The sequence below is a fragment of the Erinaceus europaeus genome, chromosome 9 (assembly GCF_950295315.1).
Source record: "Erinaceus europaeus chromosome 9, mEriEur2.1, whole genome shotgun sequence".
Taxonomy (NCBI): Eukaryota; Metazoa; Chordata; class Mammalia; order Eulipotyphla; family Erinaceidae; genus Erinaceus; species Erinaceus europaeus.
In genome coordinates this window covers 94,149,878-94,175,922 of record NC_080170.1, presented here as the reverse complement: position 1 = coordinate 94,175,922, position 26,045 = coordinate 94,149,878, and the positions used below count along the sequence as shown (strand labels likewise).

The window sequence follows — 26,045 nt, the reverse complement described above, 5'->3', positions numbered from 1 at the left end:
AGAAAACAACAAAATAGTGGTTACTAAAGAGAAGATAATGTGAGACAGATTAAAAGTATGTGGATTGGCATCCTAATCGGGGAGTCCTAAGATTCCCAAACAGACATGATGGGCCTAGACCCCAAATAAATCCCTCTCTCCATTGTTACTGGTCATTTCTCTCAGGAACAACACAATAGACCCCTTTGTGGACCTCCATAGGACCTCGCCCTCAACTTGGATCAACAATGGTAGAGAATGTTCCATCCTCTGTAGGGAGGATGGACAACATATTCTCTGTTACACCTGTGGAAGACGGGTCGATATTGAGGCAGCTTGGAATGTTCCTACTCATGACCACAGAATGTGAGCTCAGATCTATAGGGATGCAGAGGTCACATAGGCTCCTAAGCTGATTATGGGCCCCAGATCACATCAAATTGATGGGGTTTACAGTCAACAATATTTATACCCCTTTCCCATATTAGGGAGCTACTCTCTTCCCTGATCCAGTTTTCTGGTCCTTTTTCCAGCCATTACATCATCTCCACAGACAATAACTTGGATCCACCTGCATATCAGATTTCAGGCTCAGGGGAAAAAAGAAAAAGAAAAAAAAAATAGTATAGCAACAGGCCCTTTGGAATATAACTAAAATATGCCTGCTAACTATCTACAAAATGGAGGACCCCCCAACTTTTCATCTGCACTATTCCAGCCTTTAGGTCCATGATTGTTCAACAATTTGTTTGGCTTTGTATGTTAACTCTCTTTTCAGCTACCAGGTTCCAGATGCTAGCATGATGCCAATCAGACTGCCCTGGATAGACAACCCCACTAATGTGCCTTGGAGCTCCACTTCCCCAGAGCCCTTCCCCACTAGGAAAAAAGAGAGACAGGCTGGGAGTATGGGTCAACCTGTCAACGCCCATGTTCAGTGGGGAAGCAATTACAGAAGCCAGACCTTCATTCTTCTACATCCCACAATGACCTTGGGTTCATACTCCCAGAGGGTTAAAGAATAGGAAAGCTATCAGGGGAGGAGATGGTATACAGAGTTCTGGTGGTGGGAACTGTGTGGAGTTGTACCCCTCTTATCCTATGGTTTAGTCAATGTTTCATTTTTATAAATAAAAAATTTTAAAGTAATAATAATAAAACTATGTGAATTGTATGGTTTTTGAAGGAAACTAGACTTTGAGTGGTGATCTTAATATACAGAGGTCAAAATATAAAGTTACATGCCTTAAATACACACACACACACACACACACACACACACACACACACACACACTAAAAGTACAAACAAAGAAAAAGCATTCTATTATACAAAATAAGAAGGAAATGGTGGTCACCAAAAGGAAAGGAGGATAGGAAATAGGCATGTTGGGGAAGGAAATCAATGATATGATGGTGGATGAAAACTGGACTTTTGGTGGTAATCATAATGTAGAATAGGGGGCTGAGTGGTGACTTACCTATTAGAGCACACAAACTATCATATATGAGAACCTCGAACCTAGCTCCTAGTTCCACCTGAGTGGGGAAGTTTCACAAATAGAGGATTGATGCAGGTGTCTCTTCTCTCTCTATCTCTCCTTCTCTCACTTTCTACCAAAAGGAAGACACAAAAAGAAGGAAAGAAAAAAGAGAGGAAATAAAGAAAAAAGAGAGGAAAGGAAGGAAGGAAGGAAGGAAGGAAGGAAGGAAGGAAGGAAGGAAGGAAGGAAGGAAGACAAAGCTATTCACTGGGAGTAGTGGAATCATTCAGGCACCAACCCCAGCAATAACTTGGGGGGGGGGCAAAAATGTAGCAAATAGAGACACTGAATTACAACACTGTATATCTAAAATTTCGTATATAGAGATGGATATAATGTTGGTATAGATTATATAGATACTGATATATATATATGCACATGCACATATTAAGTGTTATGAGACAATGTTATATAAATAAAATGTTATAAATCTCTTGAACAATGAACAAAATATACATGAGCTTTATCTCATTTTTGTTGTCAACCCTTTCTCCCTTCAAATACTACTAGCATAAACTCTGAAACCTTTTTCAATTAATATGTGTCTGCTATTCTAGGAGGTGAATATTCCAAACAGGTGAGGGATACCACTTTGTTACTTTTTAATTCATGAGAGGAGCCAATAGTTTTCAAAAGCTTCTAAGCTGGATAACAAAGGAGCTGATCACAACAAATAAAGAGCTTGCCTGAATCTGCAAAGAGAATTGTTACCTAAGGAAAAAGTGTCAAAATGGTTTATTTCAAAGTAGTAAGATTCTTAACACAAGAGCATTTACTGTAGCATGCATTACAAATGAAAACATTTGGAAAGTCTATCACAGTAGTTGTTTTTCTGTCCTTTTTTTTTTAATAGAAACATCATTGGAAGTAGAAAATAGTAAAGTGCCATATGTTTTTAAGTAGTATGACATTATCAAGTCATTATGATTTTGAAGTATCATCTTACCTGTTCAAGAGTTTGACCTCTAGTAACATACTCATTACCAACTTTGATTCTAGGATGAATCAAGCCCCTCACCAAATCAGAAGAGATAATGCCCATGAGGAAAGCAGCTTTATCAGCACCTGGTCAACAGAAAGGAGAGAAATAAGGAGGAAATAAAGGGGGGGGGGGGAGAGAGAGAGAAGGAAAAGCAGTATGGTCTGGGAGGTGGCACAGTGGATAAGACATTGGACTCTCAAGCACTAGGTCCTGAGTTCAATCCCTGGCAGCACATGTACCAGAGTAATGTCTGGTTCTTTCTCTCTTTCCTGTCATTTCTCATAAATAAATAAATAAAATCTTTAAAAAAGAGAAAGAAAAAAAAAGTTCAAATTCATTCCATTATACCCAAAAAGACTACCCAAAGAATGGCATGATTTTTTTTTCATTCACGGGGGGGGGGGGGGGGGGGGGGATTAATGGTTTACAGTCAATAGCAAAATACAATAGTTCGTACATGTGTAACATTTCTCGGTTTTTTTACATAATGCTGTAACCCCCTCCCCACCTAGGTCCTCCTCTGCCAAGATTCCAGGACCTGAACACTCAGCATACCATGTTTTAACTGATACAGCAAGATAGAGTGCAGTTTTGAAGTAATTGCCTGTTTCTTAAATATTTAAAATATTTTTTCTCTGAAATGTAAATCAATCAGATGTCAGGCGATAGTGCAGCGGGTTAAGCGCAGGTGGCTCAAAGCTTAAAGGATCGGTGTAACGATCCAGTTCGAACCCCCAGCTCCCCACCTGCAAGGGAGTTGCTTCACAGGCGGTGAAGCAGGTCTGCAGGTGTCTATCTTTCTCTCCCCCTCTCTGTCTTCCCCTCCTCTCTCCTTTTCTCTCTGTCCTATCCAACAACAACAGCAATAACTACAACAGTAAAACAACAAGGGCAACAAAAGGGGATAAATAAATATATAAAAAAGAAATGTAAATTAATCATGAAATGTCACTTTGCACCCACTAAAATATCCATAGTTAAAAAGGCAACTACGGGGCCAGGTGGTGGAGCACCTGGTTGAGTGTGTATGTTACAATGTGCAAGGGCTCAGGTGTGAGCCCCCAGTCCCCATCTGCAAGGGGAAGGCTTTGCAAGTGGTGAAACAGGGCTGCAGGAATCTGCTTTCTCTCTCCCTTTCTATTTCCCCCTAGCCTCTCAATTTCTGTCCCTCTCTATTCAATAAATAAAGATAATTTAAAAAATTAAAGAAAGAAAAAGGCAAAAAGTATTGGTGGAGATGTGGAAAAACTGGTTATACTTTGCTGGTTGGAATGTAACATGGTATACAGCTATTGTGGAAAATAGAATGACAACTATGCAATGTAAAACAGAGTCACTTTAAGACCCAGAAATATACCTAGGAATATACCAAGTTGAAATAAAACATTAGCACTAAAAAAGAATGTTCACAAATGTTCCTAATAGCATTATTCATATCAGTAAAAATGTGGGTGAAACTTGGAATAAAGTATTGGTACTATAATGTAGATGAAACTTCAAAACATTATAATAATAGAAAGAAAACAGACATGAAAAGGCCACATGTTATATGATTTAATTTATATGAGCAGTCTCAGAATAAGCAAATCCATACAGAAAGAAAGTAGATTTGTATTTTCTAGGGGTTAGGAAAATGAAGAGTAACTCCTAGTGGGCAGAAAATTAATTTTTGGAGTTATGAAATGTTCTGGAGTTACATAGTAGTGATGGTTGCATAACCCTGTGAATATACTGGAACTCATTGAATTGTATATTTAAAGACAGGAATTTTTTTTTTTTCCCTCCAGGGTTATTGCTGGGCTCGGTGCCTGCACCACGAATGGTCCACCGCTCCTGGAGGCCATTTTTCCCCCTTTTGTTGCCCTTGTTGTAGCCTCGTTGTGGTTATTATTATTGCCATTGTTGATGTTGTTCGTTGTTGGATAGGACAGAGAGAAGTGGAGAGAGGAGGGGAAGACAGAGAGGGGGAGAGAAAGATAGACACCTGCAGACCTGCTTCACCGCCTGTGAAGCGACTCCCCTGCAGGTGGGGAGCTGGGGGCTCCAACCGGGCTCCTTACGCCGGTCCTTGCACTTTGCCCCACTGCGCCACCGCCCGACCCCCAAAGAGAGGAATTTTATGGTATGTTAATTAGAGCTTAATTTTTTAAGTGTTAAAAAATAGCACTTTTCTAAAAGGAAATATTAATCAGGAGCACATAGAAAACTTCATTTAGGGGCCAGGCAGTGGCACACCTGGTTAAGCACACACATTACCGTGTACAAGGACCCAGGGTGCTTCATGAGTTATGAAATCTGTCTTCAGGTGTTTATCTTCCTCTCTCTTTCTCCCCTCTCAATTTATCTCTGTCCTATCAAATACAATAGAAAGAAAGAAAGAAAGAAAGAAAGAAAGAAAGAAAGAAAGAAAGAAAGAAAGAAAGAAAGAAAGAAAGAGCCACCAGGGAGTGGTGGATTTGTGTGCTGATGCCAAGCCCTTAGCAATAACCTAAATAACCTAATGGCAATAAAGTATATATGTAAAAGAAAAAGAAAATCTCATCATTATTATTTATATATTTTTTTATTCTACATATATGTTTGTAGGTTCTTTAAGACAGGGATTTGGGCCATGTAATTTGATAAATAAAGACCACCATCATTCAACAGAAATTGATGCATTATCTATCAAAAAAACAAATGAATTAAAAAAACTGGTTTTCCTTTGAAATTTCTGTTTGCTCCAGAGTACCCTCTGCTGCTCAAAAAGAATACTAGCAATGCATACAATTGCACTTCTATAACAGTGCTGCTATTTCCTAAGGTAAGAAGTGACAAATGAGTGCTATTAGAAGAAAAATCCAATGTGCATGCATCACATCAAGTACTGAAAAATGACAGTAACAAAAATGAATGTCATAGAACTTTATAAGTACATTTCAAATTGTAGATTTTCTTCAGTTATCAAACAAAAGGAACAATTTCTTTGTCTAAGACCTATCTGCTACGTCTTCCATTTCAAAATCTGAGATATGTTAGTACATCTGATGCAATCTCTTCATAGAATAATGTCTCACAACAGAACCCAGTGCAGTCTTTCCCCACTTTGCTAAGAAGCACAACATTTTCTTGAGTAATAATCACAAAAAGACAATTAGAGAACTAAGTGTCTTTTGTATTAACAATATCAACTTGTTATAGTCCTTAAAATACTCACTAAGGCTTAAAAGCTTGAAATAATTTTATTTACTTGGTAATTAAAAAATCAATGTGCATTATACATGTTTCTACAAGCTGCATACCTGCTTGATGTAAAAAATAATGGCTTAATCACTTAGTTTCTGTGAATTATTTCAAAACACAAGACATATTTGAGAAACTAAATGGTAAAATCAAAAGTTGGACAGACATGCCCATTCTATGTTGATATATCGCTACTAAGAGTGCCATATTTGGAGATAAAAGCCTGATTATTTCAAGCTTAAGAACTCAGGTGGATCTAAATCATAGACTTTGTAAACTGGAAGAGATTCTAGCAAGTGAATTCAAAGTGAAAATACTTAAAAGGAAAACATGCCTGACGAATGTTAGTGAAAAAGAATAGTAGCCAACAATGAGAAAAATAAGCAATTCTCCAGTCTCTGTCCAGAAAAACAAAAAAAGATGTAAACTAGGCTTTCTATGTTTTGGAAGCATTCAAATGGACAATACAAGTAAAAACTCACATAGCCTTTTCCCTGCGTTAACAACAATCCATTGAGTCTATTTTTATCCAGGAACAAAAATCCTCTGTACAGTACCCCACATTGAGCTTTAACAAAAACAGCATTGAATGTTACATTATTTCTCATCTACTCCTGAGACAGTCACATAACTATAGGCTGAGGAGCAATATGTCTTGGATTTATCCCACGGTTATACATTATATATTATGCAAGGCCTTCCTTTCTTTGTGACCAGAAAACAATAATGGCTGTCGTGTTTTTTAAAAAAGGAGGAGGAGGGAAAGGAAGAGGAGGAGAAGAAGAAAAGAAGGAGGAGGAGGAGGAGAAAAACAGGCAACTTTATCTGCACTGAAAGTTTCCAGTTTACCAATGAAGATGAAAAAGTTTAGTTAGATTTGTGAATAAATGTCTTACTGGCATTAGGAAGCACTACTATGAACATAGTAATGTCTATAAACACATTTATAATATATCATATGACCAGAGGTAGTCCCCAAAGAGGCTTTATAAAACTCCCAATAATAAATATCATTCCCTCAAGACCCTGTGAGTAGTCCCATAAAGTTTAATTAAACGATATGGTTCTACCTGGAAGAGGAACATTTAACCAGAGCAGGGGTTCTTAAATGTTAGTGTGGAAAATAAATAAGTGTTTGGGCTTGCTGAAGGAAGTGAAAGCCCAGGCCTATTTCTATAATTTTCCCCAGAAGAATAAAAGTTTTTTAAATGACCTTATTACAGTGGTCTTCAACCTTGCTTGCACATTGGAGTCACCAGGCAAGTTATAAAGACGCAAGAAATAGGGGGCAGGTTATGGCTCACCCAGTACAGCATACACATGACTATCCACTAGGGCAAGAGCTCAAGTCCCCCGACCCCCGCCTGCAGGGGGTAAGCTTTTTGAGCATCTGTGCATTTGCTGTGGGTGTCTCTTGTTCTCTCTGTCTCTCTTTCCCTCTTTCTCTCACTATCTCTGTTTCTCACCCACTAAAAAAAAACAAAAAGGAGGGGGGAGAAAGAGAGAGAGAAGCAGTCACAGGGAGTAATGGAGTCCTTGTGCAGGCACCAAACCATTATGGAAGGAAGGAAGGAAGGAAGGAAGGAAGGAAGGAAGGAAGGAAGGAAAGAAGGAAGGAAGGAAAGAAGGAAAGAAGGAAGGAAGGAAGGGGGGAGGGAGGAAATGAGGGAGGGAGATAAGGAATAAAAACAAAAACAACTCCAATGCCTGACTCAACTCTCAGAGATTGATTTTCTTTGTTCTAGGTGAAGCCTGTAATTCAGAAATCTGAAAGCTCCACAGCTTATCCCAATGTACAGCTAAATTTGAGAATGACTATTTAGAGTCTGGTGGGAAGGCTTGGTAAGTACATTTTGAAGACGACAGAGTCTGATTTTACCTGGATACAGTTAAGGGGATGGAGAAGAATGAAGGAATTCCTTTTATAACTCCTTTAAATAATTTTATTTCTGTAGAGCACTATCTGTGACTAATTATAAAGAAAAGGATAAAAATCCAAAAAAAGGAACACAATCCAAATTTATCAGTCAAAAATCTGGCTATTCTGAAAAAGTAGTTATAGCAATGACATTCAATTTGTCTTCTATGTATTCATAATTTACTCATTACTTTATTAACAAAGTTACTGAACACCTGATGCAAGGCCTGGTGGTAGTTCTGTTGTAAAAAAATGACAAAACAAACAAAGAAACACTCCTCTCTCCTCTCCTCTCCCGGATCAACTATGAATACCAAAGGAGACCACCCGGACCGAAACAAGACAGGACTAGAATAACCACAGGAACCCAGTAAATCACCCATGAGTACAAACACGCGTGGCTGGTGACAGAGAGGAGAGAGGGGCCTAAAGAGAGATTAAGTGACTGCTAACAGTTCAACAGTTTATCAGTGGAGACACCACCTCCAGTCTGCTCCACCAACAAGGGGAGAGCTGAAGGGAGGAGAGGACTCCCCAGAGACTCACCAAGTGCAACTCTGAGTCTCCATTGCTACTACCCTCAGAATCTGGAGCAGCAACAGGGAGGGACACCAGGGGACAGAGATCTAACCGGGAAACTCAGGAGAAGACCTATACCTCAGTAGCATAGCTGAGAGGCTGTGAAAGTCTCTTTGCATAACCACTGGTTTATCTCTGCCACACCCTGCTTTATCTCTTGGTCAGGAGTCAGTGATTAAGCTAAGAAGCCTATTGATAGTTTAAATGCCCTCAGGCTCCCATAGCCTACAGGGAAGAAAAAAAAAAAAAAGAGGCTTTTACACCACTGAGCTCCAACTCAGGGATTGAAAAAACTGTTAACTTCCACCACTGTAAACCCTTTAATTAACTTACTTAGACACAAGTCAATCCAGGCAACAGTGACCAATAATTTGAAAAGTACTGATAAAGGGAACTCATAACATAATATATAAAATGGTTAAAACAACAAGAAAAAATATTGGAGACTCGAACCAGGATAAGAGTCCAGCTAAAAGTCCTCCAGAGGGTGAAGCACAAAACAATGAGTTCAACATCCAAACATTAGCTAAGGAAATAATAACAGGAGTGAGTAAAGAATTTTAAAAAATTGTAATCAGAAATGCAAGAACAACAAATGAGAATATGGAAGAAAATTCTAATAATCTTATGGTTATTAGAGAGCTGAAAGCTGAAATCGCTGAGCTAAGAAGGCAACTAGCTGAACAAGCTAAAACAATATCAGAACAGGGCAACAAAATAGATGAACTCCAGAAAGCAGTAGAGGGCAGAGAGAATAGAATCAATAAGGCTGAAGACAGAATTAGCAAGATCGAGGACGAATTAGAGACAACTAAAAAAGAAGTAAGAGATCTCAAAAAGAGATTAAGAGATGCTGAAAACAACAACAGAGTCCTATGGGATGACTTCAAAAGAAACAATACACGCATTATTGGCTTACCAGAGGAAGAAAGAGAAGGAGAGGAAGAAAGCATTCTCCAGGCCATAACAGCTGAAAATTTCTCTAGTCTAGACAACACCAAAGACATAAAGATTCAAGAAGCCCAGAGGGTCCCAAACAGAATTAACCCAGACCTAAAGACACCAAGACATGTCATACTTAGAATGGAAAGGAATAAGGATAAAGAAAGGATCCTCAAGGCTGCAAGAGAAAAACAAAGAGTCACCTACAAAGGAAAACCCATAAGATTAGCAGCAGACTTCTCCATACAAACACTACAGGCCAGAAGAGAATGGCAAGATATCTATTGAGTGCTCAATGAGAAAGGCTTTCAGCCAAGAATACTATATCCTGCTAGACTGTCATTCAGACTAGATGGAAGCATCAAAACCTTCTCAGACAAGCAACAGTTGAAGAAAGCAACCATCACCAAGCCTGCCCTGAAAGAAGTTCTGAAAGGTCTCCTATAAACAACCAGACCACCACAAATAGGACATATATCAAAACACTCTAAAACTCTACAAGAATGGCATTAAAATATCTTCAATCTTTGATATCAATAAATGTCAATGGCATGAATTCACCTATTAAAAGACACAGAGTAGCAAGATGGATCAGAAAACACAACCCAACAATATGTTGTCTACAGGAAACTCACCTAACTCAACAAGACAAACACAGACTTAAAGTGAAAGGATGGAAAACTATCATACAAGCCAATGGCCCACAAAAAAGGGCAGGAGCAGCTATTCTCATATCTGACACGATAGACTTTAAAATAGATAAGATTAAAAAAGATAGGAATGGACACTACTTAATGCTCAGAGGATCAGTCAATCAAGAGGACTTAACAATTATTAATATCTATGCACCCAATGAGAAGCCATCTAAATACATCAAACTTCTACTGAAAGAGCTACAGCAATATATTAACAGTAACACAATCATAGTAGGGGACTTCAACACCCCACTATCTCAACTTGACATATCATCCAGGAAGAAAATCAGTAAAGACATAAGGGAGCTAAATGAAGAGATAGATAAACTAGAACTATTTGACATTTTCAGAGTCATTCATCCCAAGAAAATGGAATACACATTTTATTCAAATCCACATGGATCATTCTCAAGGATAGACCATATGTTAGGCCACAAAGACAGCATCAGCCAATTCAATAGCACTGAAATCATCCCAAGCATCTTCTCAGACCACAGTGCAATTAAACTAACACTTAACAATCAACAAAAGATTAGTAACAGTGCCAAAATGTGGAAGCTCAACAGTACACTTCTTAACAACTTCTGGGTCAAAGAGGAAATCAAGGAAGAAATCAAAATATTTCGTGAGTTCAATGAAAATGAAGACACAAGCTATCAAAATATTTGGGACACAGCTAAAGCAGTCCTAAGAGGGAAGTTCATAGCTATACAAGCACACATTAGGAAACAAGAAAAGGCACAAATAAACAGCCTGATTGCACATCTTAAAGACCTAGAAGAAGAACAACAAAGGAATCCTAAAGCAACCAGAAGGACAGAAATCACTAAAGTTAGGGCAGAAATAAATAACATTGAGAATAGGAAAACCATACAAAAGATCAATGAAAGTAAATGTTGGTTCTTCGAAAGAGTAAACAAAATTGACAAACCTTTAGCCAGACTCACAAAACAAAAAAGGGATAAGACCCAAATAAATCGGATAGTAAATGAAAGAGGAGATATCACAACAGACACTGCAGAAATTCAACATATCATGCGAGGCTTCTATGAACAACTATATGCCACCAAGCTAGAGAATCTGGAAGAAATGAATGATTTCCTAGATACCTACCAACTTCCAAAACTAAGTAAAGAGGAAGTGGATAACATGAACAGGCCCATCACGGCTAATAAAATTGAAACAGTTATCAAAAATCTTCCCAAGAATAAAAGTCCTGGACCAGATGGTTTTACAAATGAATTCTACAAAACTTTCAAAGAACTAATACCTCTACTTTTAAAAGTCTTCCAGAAGATTGAAGACACTGAAATACTCCCTGCCAGCTTCTATGAAGCCAACATCACCATGATACCAAAAGCAGACAGGGACACAACCAAAAAAGAAAACTACAGACCAATATCTCTGATGAACATAGATGCGAAAATATTGAACAAAATTCTAGCCAACCGGATACAGCAGTATATCAAAAAGATTGTTCATCATGACCAAGTGGGGTTTATCCCAGGCATGCAAGGTTGGTTTAATATATGTAAATCAATCAATGTGATCCACCACATCAACAAAAGCAAGACCAAAAACCACATGGTCATATCAATAGATGCAGAGAAAGCCTTTGACAAAATACAACATCCCTTTATGATCAAAACACTACAAAAAATGGGAATAGATGGACAATTCCTGAAGATAGTGGAGTCTATATATAGCAAACCTACAGCCAACATTATACTCAATGGTGAAAAACTGGAAGCATTTCCCCTCAGATCAGGTACTAGACAGGGCTGCCCACTATCACCATTACTATTTAACATAGTGTTGGAAGTTCTTGCCATAGCAATCAGGCAGGAGCAAGGAATTAAAGGCATACAGATTGGAAGAGAAGAAGTCAAACTCTCCTTATTTGCAGATGACATGATAGTATACATGGAAAAACCTAAGGAATCCAGCAAGAAGCTTTTGGAAATCATCAGGCAATACAGTAATGTGTCAGGCTATAAAATTAACATTCAAAAGTCAGTGGCATTCCTCTATGCAAACACTAAGTTAGAAAAAATTGAAATCCAGAAATCAGTTCCTTTTTCTATAGCAACAAAAACAATAAAATATCTAGGAGTAAACCTAAACAAAGAAGTGAAAGACTTGTATACTGAAAATTATGAGTCACTACTCAAAGAAATTGAAAAAGACACAAAGAAGTGGAAAGATATTCCATGTTCATGGGTTGGAAGAATTAACATCATCAAAATGAATATATTACCCAGAGCCATCTACAAATTTAATGCTATCCCCATCAAGATCCCAAGCACATTTTTTAGGAGAATAGAAAAAAATGCTACAAATATTTATCTGGAACCAGAAAAGACCTAGAATTGCCAAAACAATCTTGAGAAAAAAGAACAGAACCGGAGGCATCACACTCCCAGATCTCAAACTGTATTATAGGGCCATTGTCATCAAAACTGCTTGGTACTGGAACATGAACAGACACACTGACCAGTGGAATAGAATTGAGAGCCCAGAAATGAGGCCCCACACGTATGGACATCTAATCTTTGACAAAGGGGCCCAGGCTATTACATGGGGAAAGCAGAGTCTCTTCAACAAATGGTGTTGGAAACAATGGGTTGAAACATGCAGAAGAATGAAACTGAATCACTGTATTTCACCAAATACAAAAGTAAATTCCAAGTGGATCAAGGACTTGGATGTTAGACCAGAAACTATCAGATACTTAGAGGAAAATATTGGAAGAACTTTTTTCCGCATAAATTTTAAAGACATTTTCAATGAAACGAATCCAATTACAAAGAAGACTAAGGCAAGTATAAACCTATGGGACTACATCAAATTAAAAAGCTTCTTCACAGCAAAAGAAACCACTACCCAAATCAAGAGACCCCTCACAGAATGGGAGAAGATCTTTACATGCCATACATCAGATAAGAGTTTAATAACCAACACATATAAAGAGCTTGCCAGACTCAACAACAAGACAACAAATAACCCCATCCAAAAATGGGGGGAGGACATGGACAGAATATTCACCACAGAGGAGATCCAAAAGGCTGAGAAACACATGAAAAAATGCTCCAAGTCTCTGATTGTCAGAGAAATGCAAATCAAGACAACAATGAGATATCACTTCACTCCTGTGAGAATGTCATACATCAGAAAAGGTAACAGCAGCAAATGCTGGAGAGGGTGTGGGGTCAAAGGAACCCTCCTGCACTGCTGGTGGGAATGTCAATTGGTCCAACCTCTGTGGAGAACAGTCTGGAGAACTCTTAGAACGCTAGAAATGTACCTACCCTATGACCCTGCAATTCCCTTCCTGGGGATATATCCTAAGGAACCCAACACATCCATCCAAAAAAATCTGTGTACACATATGTTCTTGGCAGCACAATTTGTAATAGCCAAAACCTGGAAGCAACCCAGGTGTCCAACAACAGATGAGTGGCTGAGCAAGTTGTGGTATATATACACAATGGAATACTACTCAGCTGTAAAAAATGGTGACTTCACCGTTTTCAGCCGATCTTGGATGGACCTTGAAAAAATCATGTTGAGTGAAATAAGTCAGAAACAGAAGGATGAATATGGGATGATCTCACTCTCAGGCCGAAGTTGAAAAACAAGATTAGAAAAGAAAATACAAGTCGAACCTGAAATGGAGTTGGAGTATTACACCAAAGTAAAAGTCTCTGGGGTGGGTGGGTGGGTGGGTGGGGAAAATACAGGTCCATGAAAGATGATGAATGACATAGTGGGGGTTGTATTGTTAAATGGGAATCTGGGGAATAAAATAAATAAATAAATAAATAAATAATAATTTTTTTAAATAAAAAAAAACAAAGAAACAAAAAACCCTTGATATCAAGGTTCTAATACATTTAAAAATGGGTAAAAATAGCAAGTCAACAATGCAGCTACAAAATACATATATATTTGGAACAACATAATGGACCCCTTTGTGGGCCCCTATAGGACCCTTGCCTCAATGTGGATCAACAATGTTAGGGAATGTTCTATTCTCTGAAGGGAGATTGGGCAACATACTCTACCTATAACCTGAGGAAGATGGGTCCTGAAATTAGTGCAGCTTGGAATGTTCCTAGCTATGACCACAGAATGCAAGCTCACACCTACATGAATTCTGAGGTTACATAGGCACCTGTCCTGAATATGGACTCAGATCAAATAGATGGGATTTACAGTTAATAATATTTATATACTTTTCCCATATTTTGGAGCTACTCTCTTCTCTGATCCAGCTTTCTAGTCCTTTTTCCAACTATGACACCATCTCCCCAGACAATAACTTGGGTTTACCTACATGTTAGAAGTCAGGCTCAGGCAAAAAAGTCATGGAACCCTTGGAATATACCTAAAATAGACCTACTAGCTTTTTCTAAAACAGAGACCCCCAAATCTGCATCTGCAGTATTCTTGCCTTTAGGTTCAAGATTAGTCAACAATTTATTCTTTTTTATATCTTAACTCTTTCTCAGCCACCAGGTTCCAGATGCTACCATGATGCCAACCTGACTTCCCTGGGCAGATGACCCCATCAATGTGTACTGGAGTCCCACCTCCCCAGACCCCTGCCTCACTAGAGAACGAGAGAGAGACAGCTGGGAGTATGGATTGACCTGCCAATGCCCATGTTCAGCAGGGAAGCAATTTCAGAATCCAGACCTTTTACCTTCTGTACCCTATAATGATCCTTGGTCCATATTCCCAGAGGGATAAAGAATAGAGAAGCTATCAAGTGAGGGGATGGGATAGGGAGTTCTGGGGGTGGTAATTGTGTGGAAATGTACCCCTCTTATCCTATAGTCTTGTCAATATTTCCATTTTATAAATAAAAAAATGTTTTAATCAAATACTTAAAAAACTGAAATTGGACCAGGGAGAATTAAATTTAAAAAAAAGATACTTGATCTGGCACTTAAAGGGTGACCAGAGTGTTTATAGGCAAATATGGAGAACAAGAATTTCTGAGGTAGCAGACAATAAAAGCACAGATACAAAAGTAAACAAGTGTGGTAAAAAAACTTTCAATTCCTAGTAGCTGCTAGTACTTGTGAAGATAGTACATGTGTTTGTTTGTTTGCTTTATTTTGGTTTTGTTATTCCTGAGTCTTTCAGGTAGAGGCAAAGGGAGAGAGAGAGAGAGGAGGCCACAGCACAAGCAGTTCTCTCAGTGCGGTAGTACTCTTAGGGAGTATGCCAGGGTCTTGAACTTATTTTTTAAAAAATATTTACTTATATATCTATTCTCTTTTATTGTCCTTGTTGTTTTATTGTTGTCATCGTTACTGGATAGGACAGAGAGAAATGGAGAGAGAAGAGGAAGACGGAGAGGGGGAGAGAAAGATAGACACCTGCAGATCTACTTCACCACTTTTGAAACGACTCCTTTTCAGGTGGGGAACCAAGGGCTCGAACTGGGTTCCTTACGGTGGTCCTGGTACTTTGTGTCACCTGTGCTTAACCCGCTGCTTCACCTGAACCTAAATTTTTTGTATGGCAAAGCAGGTGCTCTCTCAGGCAAGTTATCTCAAATTGGCTTTTAAATGCTACTCATAAAAATGTAAATGGTAAAACATGAAATCTGAGAGAACTATTACTGCAATGTGATATTATTTTTTAAAAAAGGAATGAAATTTCGACAGATCCTAAAACATGGATGAATCTTAAAAACATTATGCAAAAATACAGTAAGTCAAACACAAAAGGACACACAGTATATTATTCCACTTACATTAGCTATCTAGCTAGTCAAACGCATAGAGATAGGCAGTAAAATAATGGTTGTCAAGGGCTAAAAGAAGGAAATATATAATAGAAAGACATTGTTTAATGGGTACAGAGTTTCAGTTTGAAATGATGAAAAGTTTCTGGAGATGAATAGTGACAACAGTTAAACAATTATGTGATATATTTAATTCCATTCTCTTAAAATAGTTAAAATGTTAAATTTCATGTTATGTATATTTTACCAGAATTAAAAATACAATATGTGTTCATAGATTTGAATTTCTCTTTTGTTTCTATTGCCAGGAATTTTAATATTAAGTGAAATATAATTATGCCTCCTTTACATAATTGTCATTTTTCTATTATAATGGTTATTCTAGAGAAACCATTCACTAGACAATATCTCAAACTCTTTTACTAAACAGGGAAAGTTTTAGATTTTCATATGAATAAATAAGGCAAAGAATAATGAAGGCACTGTGGTCTTATCTCAAAGGAGTTAGTTTCTCCATGTTTGAAACTTCTAAGATCTCAGTTCACTTCTCCATTATATTACTACATACATGTTGTTGCCAGGACTCAACTGCTCTGGTCAACTTATTCAGATAGAAAATGAAAGACAGAGATAGAAAACAGGCTGGGGGTATGGATCAACCTGCCAACATCCATGTCCATAGGAGAAGCAATTAGAGAAGCTGAACTCCTACCCTTTCCCCTACAAAAAGAATTTTGGTCCATACTTCCAAAGAGGTAAATGATAAGGGAAGATGACCAGAGGGCCCTGAACCCCAATTCCATCAGAACCTAAGGTATCTGTCACCAGAAATCTTGTTGTTATACCATCACTAAAAGGGAGATAAATCTGGAAAATAGCAGAGGAAATCAGGCACTGTTTTTCATATCTAAGAGAGAAGAGGCGGGCAGGGAAGTGGTGCACTGGGTTAAGTGCATGTAGTACAAAGTGCAAGAACCCACACAAGAATCCCAGTTCAAGCCCCTGTTCTCCACCTATGGGGGGGGGTCACTTTACAAGTAGTAAAACAGGTCTGCAGGTGTCTATCTTTCTCTTCCTCTCTATCTCCACCCCCTCCCAATTTCTCTCTGTCCTGTCCAATAAAATGGGGAGAAAATGGCCTCCAGGAGCAGTGGATTCATAGTGCCTGTACCAAGCCCCAGAGAAAACCATGGAGGCAGAGAGAGAGAGAGAGAGAGAAAGAAAAAAGGAAGGAGGGACACTTAGAAGTAATAATAGGTATAGGTATGGTGTAGAAAGGAAGTGAAGGCAGGACCTTAGGAAAAAGATGAGCAACAAATGATACATAGAGAAACAGACAGACAGACAGGGATAGGTAGAGATATAAGTCAACCTATATTTGTGACCTTGGGAGTACTACTGCAGTTTCTAATGGAGAGGATAAGGACACAAAACTCTGGTGGGGGGAGGAGGGATTATAAATAATACCCCTATTATTTATAATCTTTTAAATCAGTATTAAATCACTAGAAACAATTATTTTAAAGAAAGAAAGAGACACCACAACACTGAAATTTCCCCCAGTGCTGTGGGGGCCAGGGGCTCAAACATGGTCCCACACATGAAAAAGAGATACCTTCCTAGGTGAACTATCTTGCAAGCCCTCATTACATACACTTGATGGTAATCTGTATGCTCTTCTCAGTAGTCTATATGCTGAAAGAAAACTGTCTTATCAATCCCTTATCTTGCAAGTCTAGCAAATTTTCTGACATTAATAGTTGAGTAATGGTTCTTGTTCTGAGATATATGAATACTATATCCAAATTGTGTTTGAGAGAGTAATTTTGAGGAATAGTATTTGAGAAAGATAGTTATAATTAATTTCAATATTTTCTAAATACGAAAATAAAAAGTGGTGAGGTCTTCTACAAGGGAAAGGAGAGCAGAAATTTGAAAAGACATGCCTTCAGAGTAGGGCTTACTTTCTGTGCCATCTGCTTCCACTTGTTCTTCTCTGAGTTTCTGTTTAAATTTCATGTTTCCAAAGTGCATGATGGCTCCAGTGAGTTTATAGTATCCATACTTCTCATCAGGAAGGAAGCCCAAGATGTCCATGGCTTGCTGTAAAAGAAGAAACAGATGGCTGTGTCTTCATTTGCCTAATGGCTACAGCAAGTGCCTCACCCCTGCTGTGTGTCACACCTCCCACACTCTGTGGGCTGCTGACTGCTGAAGGGAACAGCCAGACCAGCATGGCCAGCCTGAGGTGGAACAGCTCTGTTCAAAGCAATGCAAATAGGCCCTGCTGGCATTTGGTCACCTGCAGCCTGCTTGTTCCCTTAAAAGCAAATGAGGAAAGTAAAAGCATGGTTTATGTAAATTTCCAGTAGTTTTAGAATGCTCCTTGATGCTTTGACCTCCTCCTCTCCCTTCTAGCTTTCAATCATTAACTGGCTCTATGAGGTCATTTATTTTACTTTCATTCTTGTATGGAAAGTAACACCAGATCTGATGGGTTGCTTATTTCTGGGATCCCATATGTTTTCCCAACTTTATTCCAGAGAATACTCATTTCAAAGACTGGTTAAAGGAAAGTGTTTAGGAAAAGCCATGAGATCAAAGAACTGTATCCTTAAGAAGCCACTCTATCCCTAAAATGTATGTTCTTATATACTGGAAATGGGCAACTGGCACAATCTTTCTCCTAGTTAATTCTGAATTTGTATCAAATAACTATGAAAAATTACAGTCCCTCCCTAATAATTTCACTTTTAGTAATTTAGCTTTAGGGGTATAGCTCAGTGGTAGAGCATTTTGACTGCAGTAACTTGGCTTAAGACAAGTCAAATAAGGGGCCAGGCAGTGGCACACCCGGTTAAGCGCACACATTACAGTGTGCAAGGATCTGGGTTCAAGGCCTTGGTCCCCACCTGTAGGGAGAAAGCTTCATGAGTGATGAAGCAGGGCTGCTGGTGTCTCTCTGTCTCTCTCCAGCACTATTGCCCCCTCCCAACACAATTTCTCTCTATTCAAAATAAATAAAGATTAAATTTTTTTTAAAAGATGAGGCTAATAAATAGAATATGCATATTAACTACAAAGGTATTTGTCACAATAGAAAAAAAACGACTATAATACTAGGTAAACTGTAGGACACATGCCTAATGAAATGTTAAATACTCATTGAAATGTTTATGGACTTTATAGTGACACTGAAAAAATACGTAATATTTAAATTTAAAAGGCAAATTTATTCACCAAACTATTTATATGCAATATGATCATAATTTTTATTACAAAAGGCACCAAAATATATAACAGCACCCTCAAATAGAAGGGCAAAAAGATGTCTATGAAGACAAATGCCAAATAAAAGCAGTGGTTGTCACTGAGTTGAAACCTCTTCCAACTTTTCCATATAGCACAAAGTTATTATTCTAAGACTGTGCAATTTTACAATTTTAAATGTTACACAGAAACATCCCTTATGGTGTGTGTGTGTGTGTGTGTGTGTGTGTGTGTGTGTGTGTGTGTGTCCTCCCAGAGCAAAGGTCACTTCTCCAGGATGCTTAAAGAGAAAGAAGATCCAACATGCACTCTTTTCCAACTCTGTGTCATTGTAAGAGTTTTCTCTGATAACCAACAAGCCTTACATCTGTGGCCAGCAAGTTTTCAGCATCATCCAAACTCTCCACAGCAACTACTCCATGAGAGCAAAAGTGAAAGTCAGAGGGATTCTCAGATACCAGGAGCATATCTGCAGTGAGAAAAACCATCTGTTACACAATTTTAAAAAATCCCCCAGGTTTTCTAATAATTGACTGATATTCACAGTTTACTCTTACAGGTTATAGTATACTTGTAAACAAGCCAAAATCAAATCCATACTCCACACCCAAACCTAGACGACCAATCTTTACCCTCTATTAACTTGCCAGTCATGTGCTAATGCCTCCCAAGAGAAGACCAAATCTGAAAGCAAATTCAATTGCAGTGACTTGAACTGGTGTGAAAAAAAAAAAAAAAAAAAAAAAAAAAAAACAGATAATGTGTGTTGGCAAAACTCTGAAAACAGGAATTTGGCCTAGATATATAAATGAAGACTGGAGAAGGGGGGAAAATGGTATGCAAAATTTTCAGTAGGCTTGAGCATCAGAGATGAGGAAGTAAGCAGACCCTGGGGTCAAAGTCCAGGGAATATTAATCATGTCCTCCTTACTAGGAGGCTGAGTCTATCTTTATCCATAAATCATCTACTGTGTTCAGCACTGCACCTCTGATATGTCTGAGACTCTTGACATTACTCACTTAGTCAGGAAACATGATGCAGGCTGAAGCCAAAGCAGGCTGTCAGTAGCACATTGGCAAATGACCTGGCTGAAATCACATTAACTGCTGAATGCCCAGCACTGGCTCCTCATGAAGTTTCTTTGCTCCACTCTAAGTTGTGTGTTGATGACTTAATGAAGTGAAGTTCTGCTATTATAAATCCCAAATCTCAAAAACAAAAGAATTGGTCTGTGTGAATAACCGTTGTAGCTTTACTTGTATACAATTCAAATGACTGTCAACAGTTCACTACTGTATTACTGTGGATACACAGTAATTATTACTCATAAAATAAAAGAATGGACTGGGAATTCACCGTAGAACATGGAGGCTTTTCAAATATGTTGAGTGAATACACCAGACAAGAGAGTGTTTTTGTATGATAGAAACAAGCACTGGTGAGGATGTTGGAAAGGGGAACCTTCTCTTACAATGTTTGCAGTAATTTAAAGTAGAAAATTGTGTGGTACCATCTCAAATTTTTGAAGTAAGCTAATTATGATCTGGTGATTCCTCTCTTGAGGTATCTTTCTGAAGAACAGTAATAATAGAAAAATAATCTATTCAAAAATAATAATAGAAAAAAACATCTATTCAAAGATATATATATGTGTGTGAGTGCTTTTCACAGTGCTGTATGAAATAGACAACTTTTGGAAACAATCTAAGTATCCAAGGACAGATGAATGGATAAGACAGTTGTGGTACATATCTACACAATGCAATAACACTCAGATGTGAGAAAGGCTAAGATCTTATCTTTTGCTACAATGGGGATGAAGGGCTAAGAAGATAGTATAGCAAAAGGATTTTCATTGGGGCTGGGCCATGGCATACCCAGTTTTAAGTGTACATCGTACTAAGCACAAGGACCTGGACTGGAGCCCCTGATCCCCACCTGCAGAGAGGACACTTCAAGAGTGGTGAAGCACGTCTGCAGGTGTCTTTCTCTAACCCTCCCTATTCCCTTTCAATTTCTCTCTGTACTATCAGGAAAAAAAAAATGGCCGCTTAGAGGAGTGGATTAGTAGTGCCAGCATTGAGACAGCTCCAGCAATAACCCTGGGAGAGAGAGAGGGGGTGGGGGGGAGATGGAGGGAGAGAGATGAAAAGGAATAGAAAAAAAGAAAATGAATGAAGTAAAAAGAAGACAAAAGGACCAAAGGTGTCCACCATAATCCAGAGCTAATCAGTGGTCTGGGGGAGGCGGGGGGGGGGGGGGAGAAAATAGGGAGGGATCTAGAGGGAATCATCCAGAAGTTTAAAAATATATACCAAATAATCTCACTCATAAGTGGAACTTAAGAAACGTATGGGAGCCAGATGGTGGTGTACCTGGTTGAGCGCACATGTTACAATGCACAAGGACCCAGGTTTGAGCCCCTGGTCCCCACCTGTAAGGGGAGCCACAAGTGGTGAAGCAGTGTTGCAGGTGTCTCTCTGACTTTCCCTCTCTATCACCCCCTTCCCTCTTGATTTCTGGCTCTCTCTACCCAATAAATAAATAAAGATAATAATAAAAAAAATTTTTAAAAAGAAAGAAACCCATGGAAAAATACAGTGTGGAACATTAGTAAATCCACCTTCTACTGCAGAAGATCTGAGGCTACACAGGGGTTGCAAGTCCAATGTCTTGCACTGGATGAGGTGTACTGATACATATTTGGGGAATATGGAAAATTTTACCCCTGTAACAACAGTCTTTTTTTAAAAGGAAATGTTTTTTTTCTTTTTTTAATTATCTTTATTTATTTATTGGATAGAGACAGCCAGAAATCAAGAGGGAAAGGGGTGATAGAGAGGGAGAGAGACAAAGAGACACCTGCAGCACTGCTTCACCACTCGCAAAGCTTTCCCCCTGCAGGTGGGGACCAGGGGCTTGAACCCGGGTCGTTGAGCATTATAATATGTGCACTCAACCAGGTGCACCACCACCCGGCCCCTTGTAACAACAGTCTTATAAAACCACAGTCCTGCAATTAAAAAATTAGAGTGAGAATTTTTATTATTGTGCAAAACTTTGTTTTATATGACATGTTGACATTAAATTTTCATTTCTGCATGACTGAATTTTCTCTGATATACAATAGTGTTGATGATAGAAGGGGACAAAGTTAACATTGAGCCAGAAAAAGCTGAGGATCACAGATAAAATTCTGTACCTAGTGCCATGATGATGCATCACTCACCATTACCAGCTCCTCAGAGCAGTGACAAAGTTGTTCAGCTTCTGTTTCTCCACCCCCAGACAGAACCATATACATACTCTATAGCCTGGGTACTATTAGCATATAGGCAATATATGCAGGACTTGTGCTTCTAAACTTTTTCTAGCCCAATATTAATTTTGTTCTTCTTTAAAGTCAACATTTCTAGATATGCTGGAGCTGAGCAGCACACCATTCATATAACCATCTGCATTCTTTACCATTAACAGCTAGTGGGGAGAAAAGAAATAAAGATTCAAAATTTGTACAAGAGAGAACTAGTGGGTTAAGGTACTGAATGTAGATATCCTCCAGAATAGGAAGTTTAGATATAGACAATAATTTTCCCCAAAGGCACAAGGCCACCAGTACGCAGATTCAAATATTCCTCTTGGCAACTATCACTATGCATTATTGCCATTCACTCTATGGTGAGGGCTCAGGGCATGATGCAAAGTGTAACTATGAGGCCATGCTTCCCGACTTCTCCTCTAGAAGTTTGCAAACTAGACGGACAATAAGATTTGAAAAAATTATTATAAATCTTAAAATGTCAAAGGAAACAGCCTGATACTAGAACCAAATTAGAGACTCAGAGCAATGGAACAGAATTAAATCTCCACCTCTAATGGGCAACTCATTTATGACAAAAAGGCCCAGAACATTAAATGGAGAAAGGAGATCTCTTCAAAAAGTGGAGCTGGGGAGTCCAGCGGTAGCGCAGCGGGTTAAGCACATGTGGCACAAAGCACAAGGACCAGCATAATGATCCCTGTTCGAGGTCCCAGCTCCCCACCTACAGGAGCATCCCTTCACAGGCAGTGAAGCAGGTCTGTAGGTGCTAATCTTTCTTTCTCCCTCTCTGTCTTTCTGTCTTCTCTCCATTTCTCTCTGTCCTATCTAACAACGATGACATGAATAACAACAACAATAATAACTATGACAAGGGCAACAAAATGGAAAATTTTAAAAAGTGGAGCTGGGAAAACTGAGTTGAAAAATGCAAATGAATGAGCTGGAATCACCACATATTATCAAGCACAAAATTCAACTCCAAGTGGATCTAAGACATGGATATTAGACCAAAACTATCAAATACTTAGAAGAAAACATTGACACAACACTTCATGACCTATGCTTCAAAAAGGTCTTCAGAGATTCAAATCCAAACAAAAACAAAACAAATCAATTGGACTACATCAAATTGAAAAGCTTTTGTATAGGAAGGATTATCACCAAACTAACAGAAAGACATCCTACAGAGTGGGTCACCTTTATACAAAATACTTCAGATAAGCAACAACCAAAATTTATAAAGAGTTCAGTAAACAACACCAAGAAACTAAATAGCCCCATAGGGAAATGGGGTGAGCCAATAGCTGGGGCCCTATTTGAGGAGTCCTGAGATTCCCAAACAGACATGATAGGCCTAGACCTCAAATAAATCCCTCTCTCCATTGTTATCGGTCATCTCTATGGAACAACACAATAGACCCCTTTGTGGGCCCCCATAGGACCTCGGCCTCAACTTGGATCAGTAATAGTAGAGAATGTTCCATCCTCCAAAGGGAGGCTGGACAACATACTCTATGCTACACCTGAGGAAGATGGGTCCTGATATTGGGGCAACTTGGAACGCTCCTACTCATGACCACAGAATGCAAGCTCAGATCTACAGGGATGCAGAGGTCACATAGGCTCTTAAGCTGAATATGGACCCCAGATCACATCACATCGATAGGGATGACAATCAACAATATGTATACACCTTTCCCATATTTGGGAACTATTCTCTTCTCTGATCTGGCTTTCTGGTCCTTTTTCCAGCCATGACATCATCTCCCCAGACAACAACTTGGGTCCACCTGCATATCAGATTTCAGGCTCAGGGGAAAAAAAAAAACCAAATATAGCCACAGATCCTTTGGAATATAACTAAAATATGCCTAGTAGCTACCTACAAAGCGGAGGACCCCCCCCCCCAAGTCTTCATCAGCACTACTCCAGCCTTTAGGTTCATGATTAGTCAACAATTTTTTTGGCTTTAAATGTTAACTCTCTTTTCAGCCACCAGGTTCCAAATGCTAAGATGATGCCAATCAGACTTCCCTGGACAGACAATGTGTCCTGGAGCTCCAATTCCCCAGAACCCCAACCCACTAGGGAAAGAGAGAGGCAGACTGGGAGTATGGACTGACCAGTCAACGCCCATGTTCAGCGGGGAAGCAATTACAGAAGCCAGACCTTCTACCTTCTGCAACCCACAATGACCCTGGGTCCATGCTCCCAGAGGGATAGAGAATGGGAAAGCTATCAGAGGAGGGGGTGGGTTATGGAGATTGGGTGGTGGGAACTGTGTGGAGTTGTAACCCTCCTACCTTATGGTTTTGTTAATTAATCCTTTCTTAAATAAAAAAAATTAAAAAATTTTAAAAAATAAAAGAATAGAAAAGCTATCGGGGAGGTGATGGGATACCGAGTTCTGGTGGTGGGAATTGTGTGGAGTTGTACCCCTCTTATCCTATGGTTTTGTCAGTTTCCTTTTTATAAATAAATTAAAATAAATTTTAAAAAATGGGATGAGGACATGAACAGAAACTGTATAGAATAAGAGAGGTAGAAGGTCAACAGACATATGAGAAAGTGCTCAAAGTCATTGACTATCAGGGAGATGCAAATAAAGACAACAATGAGATACCACTTTACACCTGTAAAGTATAAATGTCATACACTAGAAAAGAGAGTAAAAACAAATGTTGGAGAGGATGTAGAGAAAAAGGACACTCCTGCACTATTGGTGGGACCTTTATGGAAGACAGTCAGCAGATTTTTCAGAACACTAAAAATAGACCTGCTAGATGGGGATAGATAGCATAATAGTTATGTAAAGAGACTCTCATACCTGAGGCTCCAAAGTCCCAAGTTCAGTCCCTCGTACCATCATAAGCCAGAGCTGAGCAATGCTCCGGTAAAAGAAAAAAATATATATAATAATAATAATAATAAAATAAAATAAATAAGTAAATAATTTTAAAAAATAGACCTGCCATATGACCCAGTAGTTTCTCTCCTAGGAGTTTATCCAAAGAAACACCTATCAGAAGAGATCTATGTATACCCATGTTCATAGCAGCACAATTTGTAATCACCAAAAGCAACCCAGATGTCCAACACAGATGACTGACTAAAAAAACAAAATCAAAATGAACAAACAACAATACATGGTGGAATATTACCAGCTATTAAAAATTAGGAAGTTGTTTCCTTTGCATAATCTTGGATGAAATTGGAAGATATATTAAGTGAGATAAACACAAAAAAGAAAGGATGAATACCTAATGATCTCACTCACCTAATAATAAGGAACAGGGAGGGAGAAAACAAGGTGAATCATGATCTGGGCGTGGTGTATTGCATCAAAGCAGAGAAATGGGGGGGGGAATGGAGAACTGTGGAGGAGGGTGCATAGTGAAATTAAATCCTGGTGACAATGACTACACTGTAATGCATTAACCCCCTCAGTAAAAAAAAAAAAAAAAAAAAAAAAAAAAGACTGGGTGGAAGTCCAGCCTGTAGAATTCACACATTATCATAAGCAAGAATCCAGGTTCAAACCTCTGCTCCCCACTTAAACAAGCAATGGGGCGATGCTGCATGTGTCTCTCCATTCTGTCTCTCTCTAGCTCTCTGATTCTCACCCTCCATCAAAAAAGAAAGAGAAAGATAAATAAAGTAAAAAATATAAAAAAAAGAAGGAAGGAAAGAAAAAAGATAGAAAGGAAAGAAGGAAGGCTGATTGTTGGTAACAATTGAACAGTGGAGCTATGCAAGTACCAAGCCCCAAAGATAACCCTGATGGTAATAAATAGATTAATGAATTAAATAGATTAATGAATTAAATAGATTAAT

General features: G+C 38.7%; 1 protein-coding gene across 1 annotated transcript in view; it reads right to left on the bottom strand.

The window, feature by feature from the left end:
* Window positions 1-26,045, bottom strand: part of MYH15 (myosin heavy chain 15) — a 184,432-nt gene that overhangs the window by 122,599 nt on the left and 35,788 nt on the right. The window contains 3 exon segments of the mRNA XM_016187700.2: window positions 2,469-2,587; window positions 17,583-17,721; window positions 19,254-19,357. Of these exon segments, the coding sequence (XP_016043186.2) occupies window positions 2,469-2,587; window positions 17,583-17,721; window positions 19,254-19,357 (362 nt within the window).